The following is a 13,021-nucleotide window of genomic DNA, read 5'->3' as shown; positions in this document are numbered from 1 at the left end:
AAAAAAAAAAAAAAAAGAAAAAAGAGAGAGAGAGAGAAACTTGACCTACATAACAAGGCACAGAAGAAACTCAGTTAGGCTTCAGCATGTTTTTGGGGGGGGGGGGGGGGGTTTTTTTTTTTTTTTTTTCTCCATAATAATGAAGAGCCAAGCAGTTACATATGGCCACACTAACTACAACTGCTGGCTGATCTGTCCTTTAACTAGATGTCCCACTTTTAAGGCTTAAAAATATTCCCTTCCTGTTCCAGGCCATTTAATACTCTTGCCCTAACAATGTAATGAATTAAGAGAGTTAATTTTTAGGCTGTCCATTACTTTCCTTGAAAGGAAGCTTGAAAGAAAAAAACCTCACAAAAACCCAACCTTCCATAGACTCAGTATAGGAAAGGAAGAGCATATGGTGAAACTGTTTGGGGTTTGTTGGTGTTTGTTTTTGTTTTTTTAAAGGAACTCTTTACCCCGAAGCACAGCACGCTGCTGCAGCTCTGCCGGAGAGGCAAACTTGAGCACAGCCGGATTGCGGACAAACACCACCAAAACCCGGCACACCACTCTGGGGGTTACACAGCTTGAACTTGTTCCAAGCCCGGGAATACCGGCCGGCCCGGTGCTACCGGCCCCCAACGACACACACACCCCCCTCCCACCTCCCGGAGCCCCCCCTTTTCCACGACACCCTCAGCCCCATCACCCACGGACACCCCACGGCTGGGGGCCCCGCGCAGCCCCGTTGGGGAAGGAGAGGGGGCGGCGGGGAGGGAGGAGGGGACCCCCGGTTCCCTGCCGGTACGCACCTTCCCGGCGCGGCCCGCCGCCCCCGCCGCCGCACCGCCGCCGCCGCGGGTGGGTGCCCACGGCATCTCCCACAAAGGAGGCAGAGTAGGGGCGCGCATAGCAACAGGGCCCGGGCGGCGATTGGCCCCGCCGGGGCGAGCGCCGGCCTCCTCGGCGGCCCGGCCCCCCCGGTGTCCGCCCGCAGCACCGGGCGTGCGGGGCAGGCGAGGTGAGCGGTGCGGGGCGGAAACAGGCTCCGCCGCCTCCTCTCTCCGACTCCGGCAGCACACCCCCGCCGGGACAGCCCCCCCCGGCTCTCCTGGCAGCACCGCGGCTCTCCCACCCACCCGGAGAGACCCCCACCCCAGCACCCGTCATCAACCCCTCCTCAGTTTTACAGTGGGCGCTTTTGGGGACTAATTTATGAAGTTGTTTTAAGGGAATAGTCTCAAAACTGCGGGTACGTTATTCCAGGTGCAGCCTAAACAACACGCTGTGCCCACTGAGGGGTTTCATCCCGCGTGTACCTATTCGGGTTTGCTCAGCTTCGAAAAAAATAAGCCTTAGGAGACACCTTATCACCACATTCCGATATGTAAAGGGTGGCTACAAACAACACGGAGACTCCCTTTTTACAAGGAGTCACACCGAAAAGACAGGGGTAATGGGTACAAGTTAATCCTGGGGAGATTCCATTGGATACAAGAGGAAATTTTTTCACACTTAGAACACTCAGCCATTGGAATAAACTCCCCAGGGAAGTGGTGGGTTCACCATCTCTGGGCACTTTTCAGATACAGCTGGGCAGGGTACTGGGCCATCTTGTCTAGACCATGCTTTTGCCAAGATAGGTTGGACCAGATGATCCTTGAGGTCCCTTCCAACCTGGCATTCTGTGATTCTATTTACAAGAGCTCAAGTCAGACAACGTTCACCATATTAACATAATCTGAACACACACACACACACACACAAAAATCTTACTCTCAGCCTAGCCATGTCATAAAACAAGAATAAAACTCTTGTTCTGTAATTAGATGCCACAAAACTATGACAAGTCCAGATGAAACTAGACTTCACAACCACATTCAAAATCCAGTAGCACCCATTAATCCATTCAAGAGCATGGGAAACATGCTACTTACTTCCCAGAACCATGACTTTTCCCCACTCACATTTTATATAGCAGTATCATTTAGCTGTGGTTGTGAGAAAATATAGCCTACACCAGATTTTTAGGTCGATATTTTATCCGAGGAAGGTTGGATACCTTTTAGAAGTTAGCCCATTTAAACATTGCAGATACAAATAGTGCCTTACAGAAAATTATACACAAAACATACCATTTCATTAGTCACTGACATTCAGGCTTCCTGTATATTTTATCTCAGTTTGCTTTCCAAGTATTTTTCTTCCATGGAACATTTACTTCTACAAAAACACCGAAGTTTACACAGTTGTCTGAAAAAGCAGTTTCAAGTTGTCTTAATCGAGCAACCACCTAGCCTTTGAAAAAAGTACTCAGATGATTTTCTATAAGGCAGTTATTCAATATCTATGGGAGGAATGGGAGGGGCAAGAGGAATATTTATCACATTGGTAAACACAGTATGTTTAAAAGCTTTGCTAACAAGAGGCAGAAGCAACAACCCCAAGCCAATTCCCACAGGGGCTGGCAGAGAGAGTATTCAGGAGCCACCCAGCTGTTTTTACAGGCCAGCTAACAAGGTTTTAGTGAGGAGCAGCTGCCTCTAGATGACAGGCATACCTAGCCACCACAATGGTCCTGAACAGTCTCCCCACGCTGGGCAACTGGAGTGCAACCACAAAGAGCCTTTTTCACACCTGATATTCTTCAAATACAGTAAAAGTAGGACAGCATGTTGACACTCCAGCTTTTAAGCTTACTGTCCTAAGCCAGCCCAAGATATACACAGCTGAGCTCTGTGCACATTTGTGGAAGAACACCTCAGAAATGGATGCTTCTGGCCTAATAAAATGCTAAATTTAGAAATGACAATATTAGAAATTACATCAAACAAACCTCACCTTGAAGCATGCTACTCATTTATCAGTTTGATCTTGTATTCTTCCACAAACTCCAGCAGAGGCACAAGATACTTATGATAATAGGACATTGCTAGTGTGACTGAACAGAATACAGTAGCACATAGATATACATAGTACTTTATCCTAAACTGCATATTCCAGCATCATAAAGTAGCTGCACTAATACCCTTGCAGATTTAATACTGTGCAAAATAACTAATAATAAGATACACAGACTGGATTTTAACACACCTTCTGCCACAAACAGGATAGCACTTATTAAAATAAAAAAACATTAAGTCTTAATAGGAATGTATTTTATCCACAACAATCTTTAGGAATAAGCAGTCCTACACATTTCACAAAGCAGGAAGTCCCAGCCAAGCAAGGTTCATCTCAGTATCAAGTCAACTACGCATCAATTCAGCAGCACTTGCCAGCAGACATAATTGGCATCATCCCTGCATTACAAAAAACACCCAACTTCAGCCTTCAGAGAGCCATGCCAAAGCACAGGATGTCTAGTAACAAGCTAGTTCAGAAAAACACTCTAGTTCAGATCCCAGCCCTGCCTTGTGCAGGAAAAGCGAGGTGTACACACGACCCCTAAGGAGCGGAGCATAAGTGACTTCATGGCACCTTCTGTTTGCACAGCCTAGTTGTACAGACCAGCTAAAAACAAGAGCACATTTCTACCAATGCATCCCTTGCTTGAAACAAACGTTTTGGATTGAGTTATTAATTAGCAGAATATAAAAACACTAAGCACTCATGTAGACAGCCCTATTCCTCTTCCTCCTCCTCAGAACAAAGCTGAGCTCAGTTCCTGATGCTTTCAACGCATGTTAAAGAGCTGATATACCATCCACAGTCTTGGTAATTTATGTACAGCTTTCCTTTTTCTGATGTTTAAAGTCAAATTTCATGAGTAAGAAAGACTATGCATAGTCTAGAGCCCACCTAGAAAAGTTGGAAGCATCAGATGCTAACAGTTCCACTACAATTTTAAACCAAAATCAGTGCAGATCATAAAGCTGCTTAACATTTCATATTAGAAACTTAACTGAGAATGAATACAACCAGGTTATAAAAAGTGTCCTGAAACATGTATGAAACTGAAGGCCATTCTCAAAATGAAGATGGGATGAAAGAACACAATGCATACCAAGCAGCATCACTTAACCTTTTCTAACAGATCCAAAATACTTTCTCACAGAAACTCATTAAATCAGTAGGAAACCTCCAAAGGCAGTACAATAATAGCCAGTTATGCCAATTTCAGTGAACTTAATCACTCAATGTAAGATAAAGCAGATGTGTATTCTAGCAGTTTTACACTGATCTCCTGATCTTCATCTTCCTCCTGTTTCAGATCCATATGCTGGCTACTGGGTTCAACTCATTCACTTTTTAACAGCTTGCACACTTCTAAAAGGGGTTTTCCATACCCTCCCTTGCACTAACATGGTGTAAGCAGTTAGGCTGTCTGAACATCTTACATCAGTACTGCCACTAGCATCGTACGGCAGCAATCATTACCCAGCCCTCTCCTCCAGTTCTAGTCCTCCAGATATGTTGTTTCTCATGGCTTCTCCCTGGTAAACAAAATCTCTTTGGCCATTTGAATAGCACGTGCTTGAAAAGGAAGAAGCTGTTTCCCCTTCAAAATAAGAAGAAACAAAGCCAAACTTTCCATTAAAGGGCATCTAAAGTGGGAAACCCTGCATAGGAAGCATGCTTAGAGTCGCGTTTAAAGAATTATACAGAGAAACAGAGAAAAAAGGATTTATCTTTGAGCAATATGAGCACTGATATTAATCCCTTTCCCCTAACCGTGTATTCCCAGTCCATACCGATCTTGATTTTTGTCCCTGTTCATTTCCTACTGGTAGGAAACTCCTCCTCCTTTACTCCACGTCAGTGGAATATTTACTAAAGCTCTTCTCTTCCTGATACATCTGTTCTCTTCCCCCCTACCCTTAAGTCCAATTACTTCATCAGAATTAAAAGCCTGACTAAAAAAAGCTATAACAAAAAAAAAGTAAATAGATAGGATGTCTTACTGGGGCTGTGTTGTAACTATTCAGAGCTAACATGCAAAGAAAATGCACTGATACTTGCGACTCTACAGAAAAATGCACCAAGCATCAACACAACATATCAAAAACTCCACTAAGACAGAAATTGTGCCTTCAGCGACTAGCCATCACACACATTTCCTCAGACACTACTCTTAACCACTCTCTCTGCCCCTCCAAGTCTGCCAATCAAGCTTGCTGACCTGCCTGAAAGCACAAGTGAGCCATGGCTGGTTTCACTTAACGTTGTCGGGCCAGTGCCCTGGCAGGGGACCAAGAAGAACAATACCTGGCAGGGGAAAAGGGCGTCCCACCGCTCGGGGAAAAAAAGTGTGCTGACCACAGCAGCTCTTCCTGCACCTCTCCTTCCCCTGACCCTCAGAAGCAACCACCACCACCCACCACCTCCCATGGTGGTACTGACTATACTGAGGACATGGGCTAATGCCATCCTCAACTCTTTCGCTGAAGTTCTCTCTGCCCTTCCCTGCCCCACTATACCCAACAACAAGATGATACTTGCTCAGCACTCTGAGAAAGAAGCTTAATTTATTTCAGCTCAGAGAAGTGTGAAACATGCCCTAGAAATCCTGAAGGCTCATCAGTGGGTAAAAGGAATCCCTGCACGCACAGCACCATTAAGAGGTTAAACTAGTACAAGCAATCACCTGCCTGTAGTCTCACCAAAGAAGTTCACAGACTAAAATGGACTGACTTACCAACCTGGTTTTCAGGGATCTTAATGGAAAAAAAATCACTAACTTCGTAAGATACACAATGTAAAACAGATGACATGGCACATGTGCAACCAGAAATTCCTCATTTCAGATACAAGTTGGATTTTCTTCTGAGGTATAATAAGAAAAGAGAATGTTTTTCCCTAGGAACAAAAAAAAATAATAAAATAATAATCATACTTCACAATAGGTTTGGGAAGTGGATTGATCACCGCTAAGAGAAAAGTTTAAGTGCCCCATGGACACTGGGTACTACATACTGGACTGAGAGAGAATGGATGCTTTCCCACAAAATGAAAAGCATTAAAATCAAAAGAAATGTGTATGGAGAGGCTGAAGAACACCTCTTACTGCTTTTAAAGAAACAAAAGTTGTTCAGACAACTTCTCAGTAAGACTATTTTATTCACCTTTACTCTTAAATAAGGGTTCTTCCCTTCAGAACACCCATGAAAGCGTCATTAGAATTTCACATATGTTAAGTGCTTCCTTCCCCATGTGCTCATCTGCCTTTACTGATTCATACACCGCTCTTCTCCAAATTATCGCTGTGTTCTCATACTATCCCATTACATCTTTGTATTTTGAGTCAATAGAATGTAGTAACACCATTCCAGATAGCAACTTTAAATAGTTTTGGTCACAAAGCTAACATTAAAAGGTAATGCAACAATCACTAGTGAAAAGAACCAGTCAGGCCCATTTAACAAGGAAGAAAATACATTAATACAAGCAAGTTAAGTACAAACATTTCATTTGGTCAGAATAACACAGAATTGTTAAGAGCAGCTGGAGAATTTTCATGACTCTAACAACTCAGTTGTACTGTTTACAAGTAGCCTTTATGAAATAATATCTCTTCCAATCTTGGTACAGTTATGCATGCAGATCAAGAATAACTACACATGATCTCGGCTGTGTGCTTATGGCTATATTCATCCCACCCTGCACCGGACAAGCAGAAAAAGGAACATGTAATGACTGTGAAGTTTTCCAAAGCTCAACTACCTACCCAAGTCCAGGGGGCACTCTTCTACATTTGCATTCACCTGGGTTTATAGATATCCTTAACTGTCTACTTATACATGAAGTTCTTGTACTCCGTAGTACAAAGGTAACTGTGCAATTGTACATGCACTTCTAAAACAATTTTAAAAAGTGGCTTCTGTCTAAACAATAAATACAAATGACCTGCAAAGACTGAACAATAAGACACCTTAAAAAACCTAAAAAAAAAATAATCGTATCACATCAGAATGGAGAAAGGAGTTATTATAGCTATAATTACAGTTAAACTGCAAGACCTTATTGACTAAAGGAACAGCTAGTCCCTGCCTGAGTGTTATCCTTAACTTGTTGCTGGTAGAATAAAAGGCTATGGCTATTTCACCACCATTTAACAGTTGCTATTAGCAGACATTTGTCAAAATAACAAAGAAACATTTTGTAAACAGTGAAGTAGACAGAGCAAGTTCTTTTAGCAAATGTCATATAACTGGTTTGTTCCCGTCAGTTACTCTGTTTTCACAGAAGATTTCTAATTTTAATAAGCAGAATTTCATTTGGCAACAAACTCACATCTCTCATGAGAATCTGGATTTATAAATGTTAGCTTATTTTTAAAAACATTTAGAAACTGGCAGACCTCAGATCCAATAATAGTTTCAACACTGCCCTTAACAACAAGTCCAATCTAATATGATTCAGCCCAGGGATGTGATCTGGCACATCAAAGTTTCTCACTTCAGCAAGTAAAGAATACGGTCAGAAGGGTCAGTTATATAGCTCAAGCCTATGGACTTGGCATATCCACAAGCCCCAAAATATCCACCTAAATGCCACTCCAGCAGCATCTGGTTTAGGAAAAAGAGCCCCTCTGAAGGTGGCTAGTATGGACAACTCCAAACAAAAACAAAATGGCAAAGTCATTACTAGTTTGTTTTCCCCGAGAAAGAGCCACACAGTGAAGAATTCTCGCTGTTGAACATGGTTAAAAGCACTCTTCTGACCCAAAAACTACTTCTACAACAGGAGGACTTGTCACCCTGTCAACACCTGGTATGAGTTGCAGAACAGGTAGGAAAACTGTAAAGTAAGCAGTTATTTCAAACCAGAATTTAAGATTTTCCAATTCTACAAATGAATAGCCTTATATTTATTTTGTGAGGAGAAAAAATGTTATGCACTTTTAAAAGCTTAAAAGCTAAGAATTCTTCTAAGTTAAATTTTTGTAGTAGAAATTTAATGAAAGAGCACATATTCCCATTTCTTGGGTGCAAGGACAGAGTTTTATTGAAAGAATCTAGAGTCTATCCTCAATGAAAGAAAAAAACAAAACAGGCTTATATTCCTGTTCGCTCATCCTCATCCACTGTATCTATATATTATGTGTTATCAGGACAAATCTGCTCTCCTCAAAGACTAGGACTAGATGGCTTCATGCCTTATAAATGCAATCTGAGTGTGATATTCTGACCACCTGTAAGTTTGGTTGGTTTGGTTGTTTTTTTATCCCTACCAATTTTAGTTTTTCTTTCTTTTAAAGGATAAGCTGGTTTTATTTGAAAGTAATCCACACGGGAAAGGCAGGGCACCCCCCACAGACCCCTCTTCCTGCCCATCAGAGCCAGCCTCTCTCGCCCCATGCACCTTCTGGCACGTGCCCCTGCCTGGCGGAGCGTGTTTGCCAGCACGGCTTCCTCCCGGGCCAGGGAGCAGCGTCACCTCCATCCAGCTCATTACCACCCAACCTGCACTTACCTGTGGCAACCAAGCCCCAAGCATTGCCCAAACACTTTTGGAGTGACAGCTCCACTAAGCAGGAAGCACCTCATTTCCAGTTTATTACTTTGTTTACTGGCTACATCATTCCAACACGGAAAAGTTTAAGTGCTTTGTGACATTTCACTGTGAAGATAATATAAAATTAAAGTGTCTGTATCATGGCGCAACATAAGACACTAAAATACCACTTATACCTTTTCAAAGGATATTTTCACTTCCTGATCTGAATACTCTGCAGCACATCACCTTTGCTAAACAGTTTTCCACAAAAATCTTTCACAGAGTTAGTGTAGGGCATAAAACTAAGTCTTGTTTTAAAAACAAGGACCTCATCCGGATCTCTCAACTTAACAATTAACTCCATAACTCCTACACACACTGGTTCAGCTCACTTTCCCCCAATAATACGCCTCCTCATCCTTCCTCCCAAGAATTTGAAGAAGAAAAGCATCCAATCAACTGTTCATCTTCGTTAATCTCTCCTCCAGCTTTCCTCACAGATACATCCATAAATCCTTAAGCTATGTTTCCAACAGCAGGTAGTAAATAGACTTTTGTTGACCCAAAAGAGTTAGCTCTTTCCATACCAAACTGCCAAATAAAGTGGAAGAAAGTCTCTTAACCTGGTTACTACAAAGAGACCCAGAGGCACATATTCCAGTTTGACTTGCAAAGAAGGAAGGAGAAGAGAAAAAGCAATCTTCAGACTGATTGTTCCTCTCCTGTAGACAGAAAGCCATTTCTTTAAATTAGGATAATCTCAAGGAGGGAATTAATGCTTCAGAAAGTAAAAGGCAACTGCTTTTTGCTTAATTTGTAAGTGAAAACAGAACAGTCTCTACACAGAGAACGCACAGCAGAGGAATAAACAAAGCAAGGTAATAAAAAAGTAAGAAAAGACTAGAATAAGGTGATAAAAAACAGCCAGCATGCATTTAGAGACAAACAAGCCTGTCTTCCTCCTTTTAACTGATCATTCACGCAGTGAGGGGGAGGGAAGAGAAAGGAGCAGTAACTCTGAGCTAATTAGACTATAGTAAGACTTTTGATGTCTTGTAACATTCCCACAGTAAAATAAGACTATACTGTAGATTCATCTAAACCACAAGATTTTTTCCAGTTGTGCACCAAGTGTACTCTAAGAGTACATAACAAGCCTCCCGAGCTTGGCAGTAAGCTATCACCCTGACATTAGGCAATGTTTTCATTAACTCCGATGGTGAAACAGTGTGTTTATACAGTTTAGGAAAAAAGCTGAACTGGAAGAGTTCACAAGCGCTCTGCTGCGAAGTCTAGTTCTGTCTTCCAAACTCAATAAACTGGCAAAGCAATCAGAAGTCATTAGAACGAAGTTCAATAGAAGCAAGAGCAAAGCTCTGTACTTGAGAAAGGAAACAGCGGTCCAAACATGCAACAGAAGCAGCTGACTAGGCAGCTGTACTGCAGAAACTAAATCATGATGATATCATGGATCAAAGCTGATATGTTGTTACTGCAGAAAGGAAAAAAAAAAACAAAACTCGAACTTCATTCCAAAAAATCATATGTAAGAAAGGCAGATAAATCATTCTTCTCACTGGCACTGGTGAAGCCTCAGCCGAAGCAACGTGACAACTGTATTTTAAAATGCTTCAACATTTCACTTAAGAATAGCAGGGTAAGAAAAGGTAAAGCCAAGCCGCAGCCATCAGTATTTTAGTTACTGCATTCTCTGGACCTGGTATAGAGGTCGTTATGTGGATGTGCTTAGAGCAACCACTGCCCTTCCACACTGACACCCCACCTGATGGGTGAGTCCTGAGTGATGCTCAGGAGACTTGTCCTACAAATGCCCTGTGTCTCTGCATGGCAAAGGAGTAAGTCCACATTTTCACCTGCACTTTCAAACCTCTCTTCCTCACTTGCAAAACTGCTCCACAGGTTTGCTACGCAACACTCCACATTCCATCTCGTCCACACTGCTCTCATATACTGCATGCTTATGTCTGTAATTTTCAAACTCTCCTTATTATAAAGGGAGGTAAGTACCTGAGGGCCCAATCTCCCTTTTTTCTTCATTTCTGCTTATCCCTCTCACCTGTTTTAAATTAAAACACTATACAACATTTCCCACTTAAAAAAGTGGTTACATGTTTAGATCTCCCCTTTCTTCTCCTGCACCACCCATTTTTGCTGGAGATAACAAGAATCTTATTAGTAGTATGACAAAGGCTAAACCATACCTTCTCCCAACATGCCTGGGCATTACAATCTTATTAAGCTTAATTCTAAGGACAAGAACTACATATCTCTGCTCAAAATGGATTCTGATATAAGATGATGTAAGAATGAAAAAAAAAAAAAACAACAAAAACAACCCACCAAAACATTTTAAGTCTTTTTAAGTCTGTTTCTTTGTGTTTTACTTGGGGTGTGTGTGGATTTGCAGTCGTCTTGGGATTTGGAGGGTCTGTAGCAAAGTGAAGGCTGTGGCAAGCTGAGATTTCTGCTTCTCCTCTGTCCTTTGCTATTTATTTGCGACGATTGGAAGCAGGTGACTGCACACTTGACTGCTTGTGTCCTGCGGTGCAGCTGCCACGCAGAAAGCAGCACATGTAAACATTTGCATGATTCGTGCCTCCTAAGAGTCTCCGTGGGCCGCATGTGGCATTTAGGCAGCACTTTCACAACTCCCTTTGTGCATGGTATTGCTCTACAACATCACACACAGCTAAGCTAGAGGTATTTACCAAAATGGCTGGAGATACTCTCCAATGTTTGGCAAGATCCATTATTTATTTCAAGATTTTTGTTAATTATCTCAAAAGAATTTCAAGACACTACTTCTGAAGGGTTTCACCCAGTGTGCGATAGATAATTTACAACAGATAGGAATCTCAATTTATTATCTGTCAGCTTAGGAAAAAAAGAAAAAAAAAACCACCAAAAAACAGCCAACCACAGAACCACAACCCAACAAACTACAAACTTGCTTTCTTTATAAATTTAGTTCCCTCTACACCAGATTGGTTAAAAAAAAAGGCACCTAATCCCTTATCATACCGCAACTAAAAATGTTTCCAATGCTCTAACTTTTTCTGCCGAAAAATTAGAGAAAAGAACAGACAAAGGTCATATAAAGGTTTTCAACTGCTACAGCAGAACATTTTAAAGCTGCAAATATTGACTTGAGTTTTACCTGCCTATTTTGAAATTTTATGTCACCTTGACAGTAAATGGTTTTCAAACTTCAGGGTCTGGTATAAAAAAAATCTAAAGAGATTCTAAAAACAGCCTGCCTTGCTGCAATCGATCAGGTGAAGGTTTAAGCAATTAAGAAACAAGGAGGAAACCAAAGAGAAAAAGCCCGTTTCAAAACCCTAGTACTTAAACACCATTAATTTATGCATATGTTTGCGATCAGTTCTGTACTATCGTCATACTATATAATCCTTACTGCATACACATACAAGAAATCCACCTGAGTGGTCATTTATGTGGTGTCACTATTAGCAAACATATCATTAGCAAACATAATTAAGATGTGCGTGTCATGTAAGTGTTAGCATTTAATACACAGATATCTAAGCTCTGCTAAAGTGTTTCTCAAAACACCAAAGTGATTATGACACAAAAAGAATGTGTTTTTAAAATTGAAAGCAACCAGCTAAGCAATGGAATCATCAAAACTTTAAGAAACCTAAGTATCCAAGCAAGGAGGGCTTTTTTTAATTAACACTCAGAATTTTACGATGACACAAGATTTGTTTAAAAAAATAATAATCTCGCTTTCACTAACAGGGATCGATAATCACTGCTCATGTGGATCAAAATAGAAGTCATGACATATTTTCAACTCTAGGGGCATCAGCAGCTGTTGCTATACTGCGAAAGAGCTGAAGTGTTTTTATAAACAGATACACAGACAGCCGACTTTATTTTTCTGTAAAACCAGATGTCAGTAATCCAGATAAGACAGTAACCAAATGATCGTGAAAAATCAGTATTTCGGCAGACGTGTTATGCCGCATCTCCTTTGTAACTGGAACAAAAACCCACTGTCAGGTTATAAAACACCACGGATGGAAGTTACGGTTATTTTCAGCGTGTTTTTCGGCTACATTCTGGCATTTTTGTGCCTGTGCCGGCATTGTCTGCCGATGCCCGATTTGCCTTTGACCGACTCTGCCTCAGCACTGCAGCCGTGCGGGAGCCAGCCGGCTGTGCTCCACACAAACTGCACCATTCCCACAGCAGAAGGAGTTTGCCAGGCTGTTCGCCTCCCTCCCAGCCAGCCAAGACAATGGAAAGCCGAAGGGCAGCAGGACACCGGGCTGACGGTCCCCTCGGAGGGTGCCTTTGGCAAAACTGTCACCATTTCCCGAGGTGAACCCCCATAGCCGGGTCCTCTCCCATCCCCCCCGAACGACAGAGAAGGAAACAGAGCGATAACACCGAAACAAAACACCAGCCCACTTCTAGAAACAAAACAAAACAAAAGATAGATATCTCGATAAACCGTTTACCTCGTTCCGGCTTCATTTTCTCCGTCTCCTCGGAGGGGTCTGGCCCGAGCCGAAGTGCTCTGCTGCTCCCCCGGACACGACTGGCTGTCGCT

The 13,021-nt window shown here is 42.1% G+C and overlaps 1 protein-coding gene across 3 annotated transcripts in view; it reads right to left on the bottom strand.

Annotated features, from left to right (window-relative positions):
* Positions 1 to 13,015, bottom strand: part of FAM214A (family with sequence similarity 214 member A) — a 49,176-nt gene extending 36,161 nt beyond the window's left edge. Inside the window, exon 1 of one of the 3 annotated variants that reach the window (XM_014944525.1) lies at positions 12,930 to 13,015. In XM_014944525.1, the coding sequence (XP_014800011.1) occupies positions 12,930 to 12,945 (16 nt within the window). In that variant the 5' untranslated portion in view covers positions 12,946 to 13,015. Of the gene's footprint in view, positions 1 to 797; positions 847 to 12,929 lie in introns of those variants that run through there. The other 2 variants (XM_014944523.1, XM_014944524.1) reach the window with 2 other exon arrangements.
* Positions 13,016 to 13,021: the final 6 nt, after the last annotated feature.

Source organism: Calidris pugnax, unplaced genomic scaffold, assembly GCF_001431845.1.
Source record: "Calidris pugnax isolate Ruff unplaced genomic scaffold, ASM143184v1 scaffold70, whole genome shotgun sequence".
Lineage (NCBI taxonomy): Eukaryota > Metazoa > Chordata > Aves > Charadriiformes > Scolopacidae > Calidris > Calidris pugnax.
The sequence above is the reverse complement of the archived record's forward strand: the minus strand, read 5'-3'. Positions and strand labels throughout refer to the sequence as shown.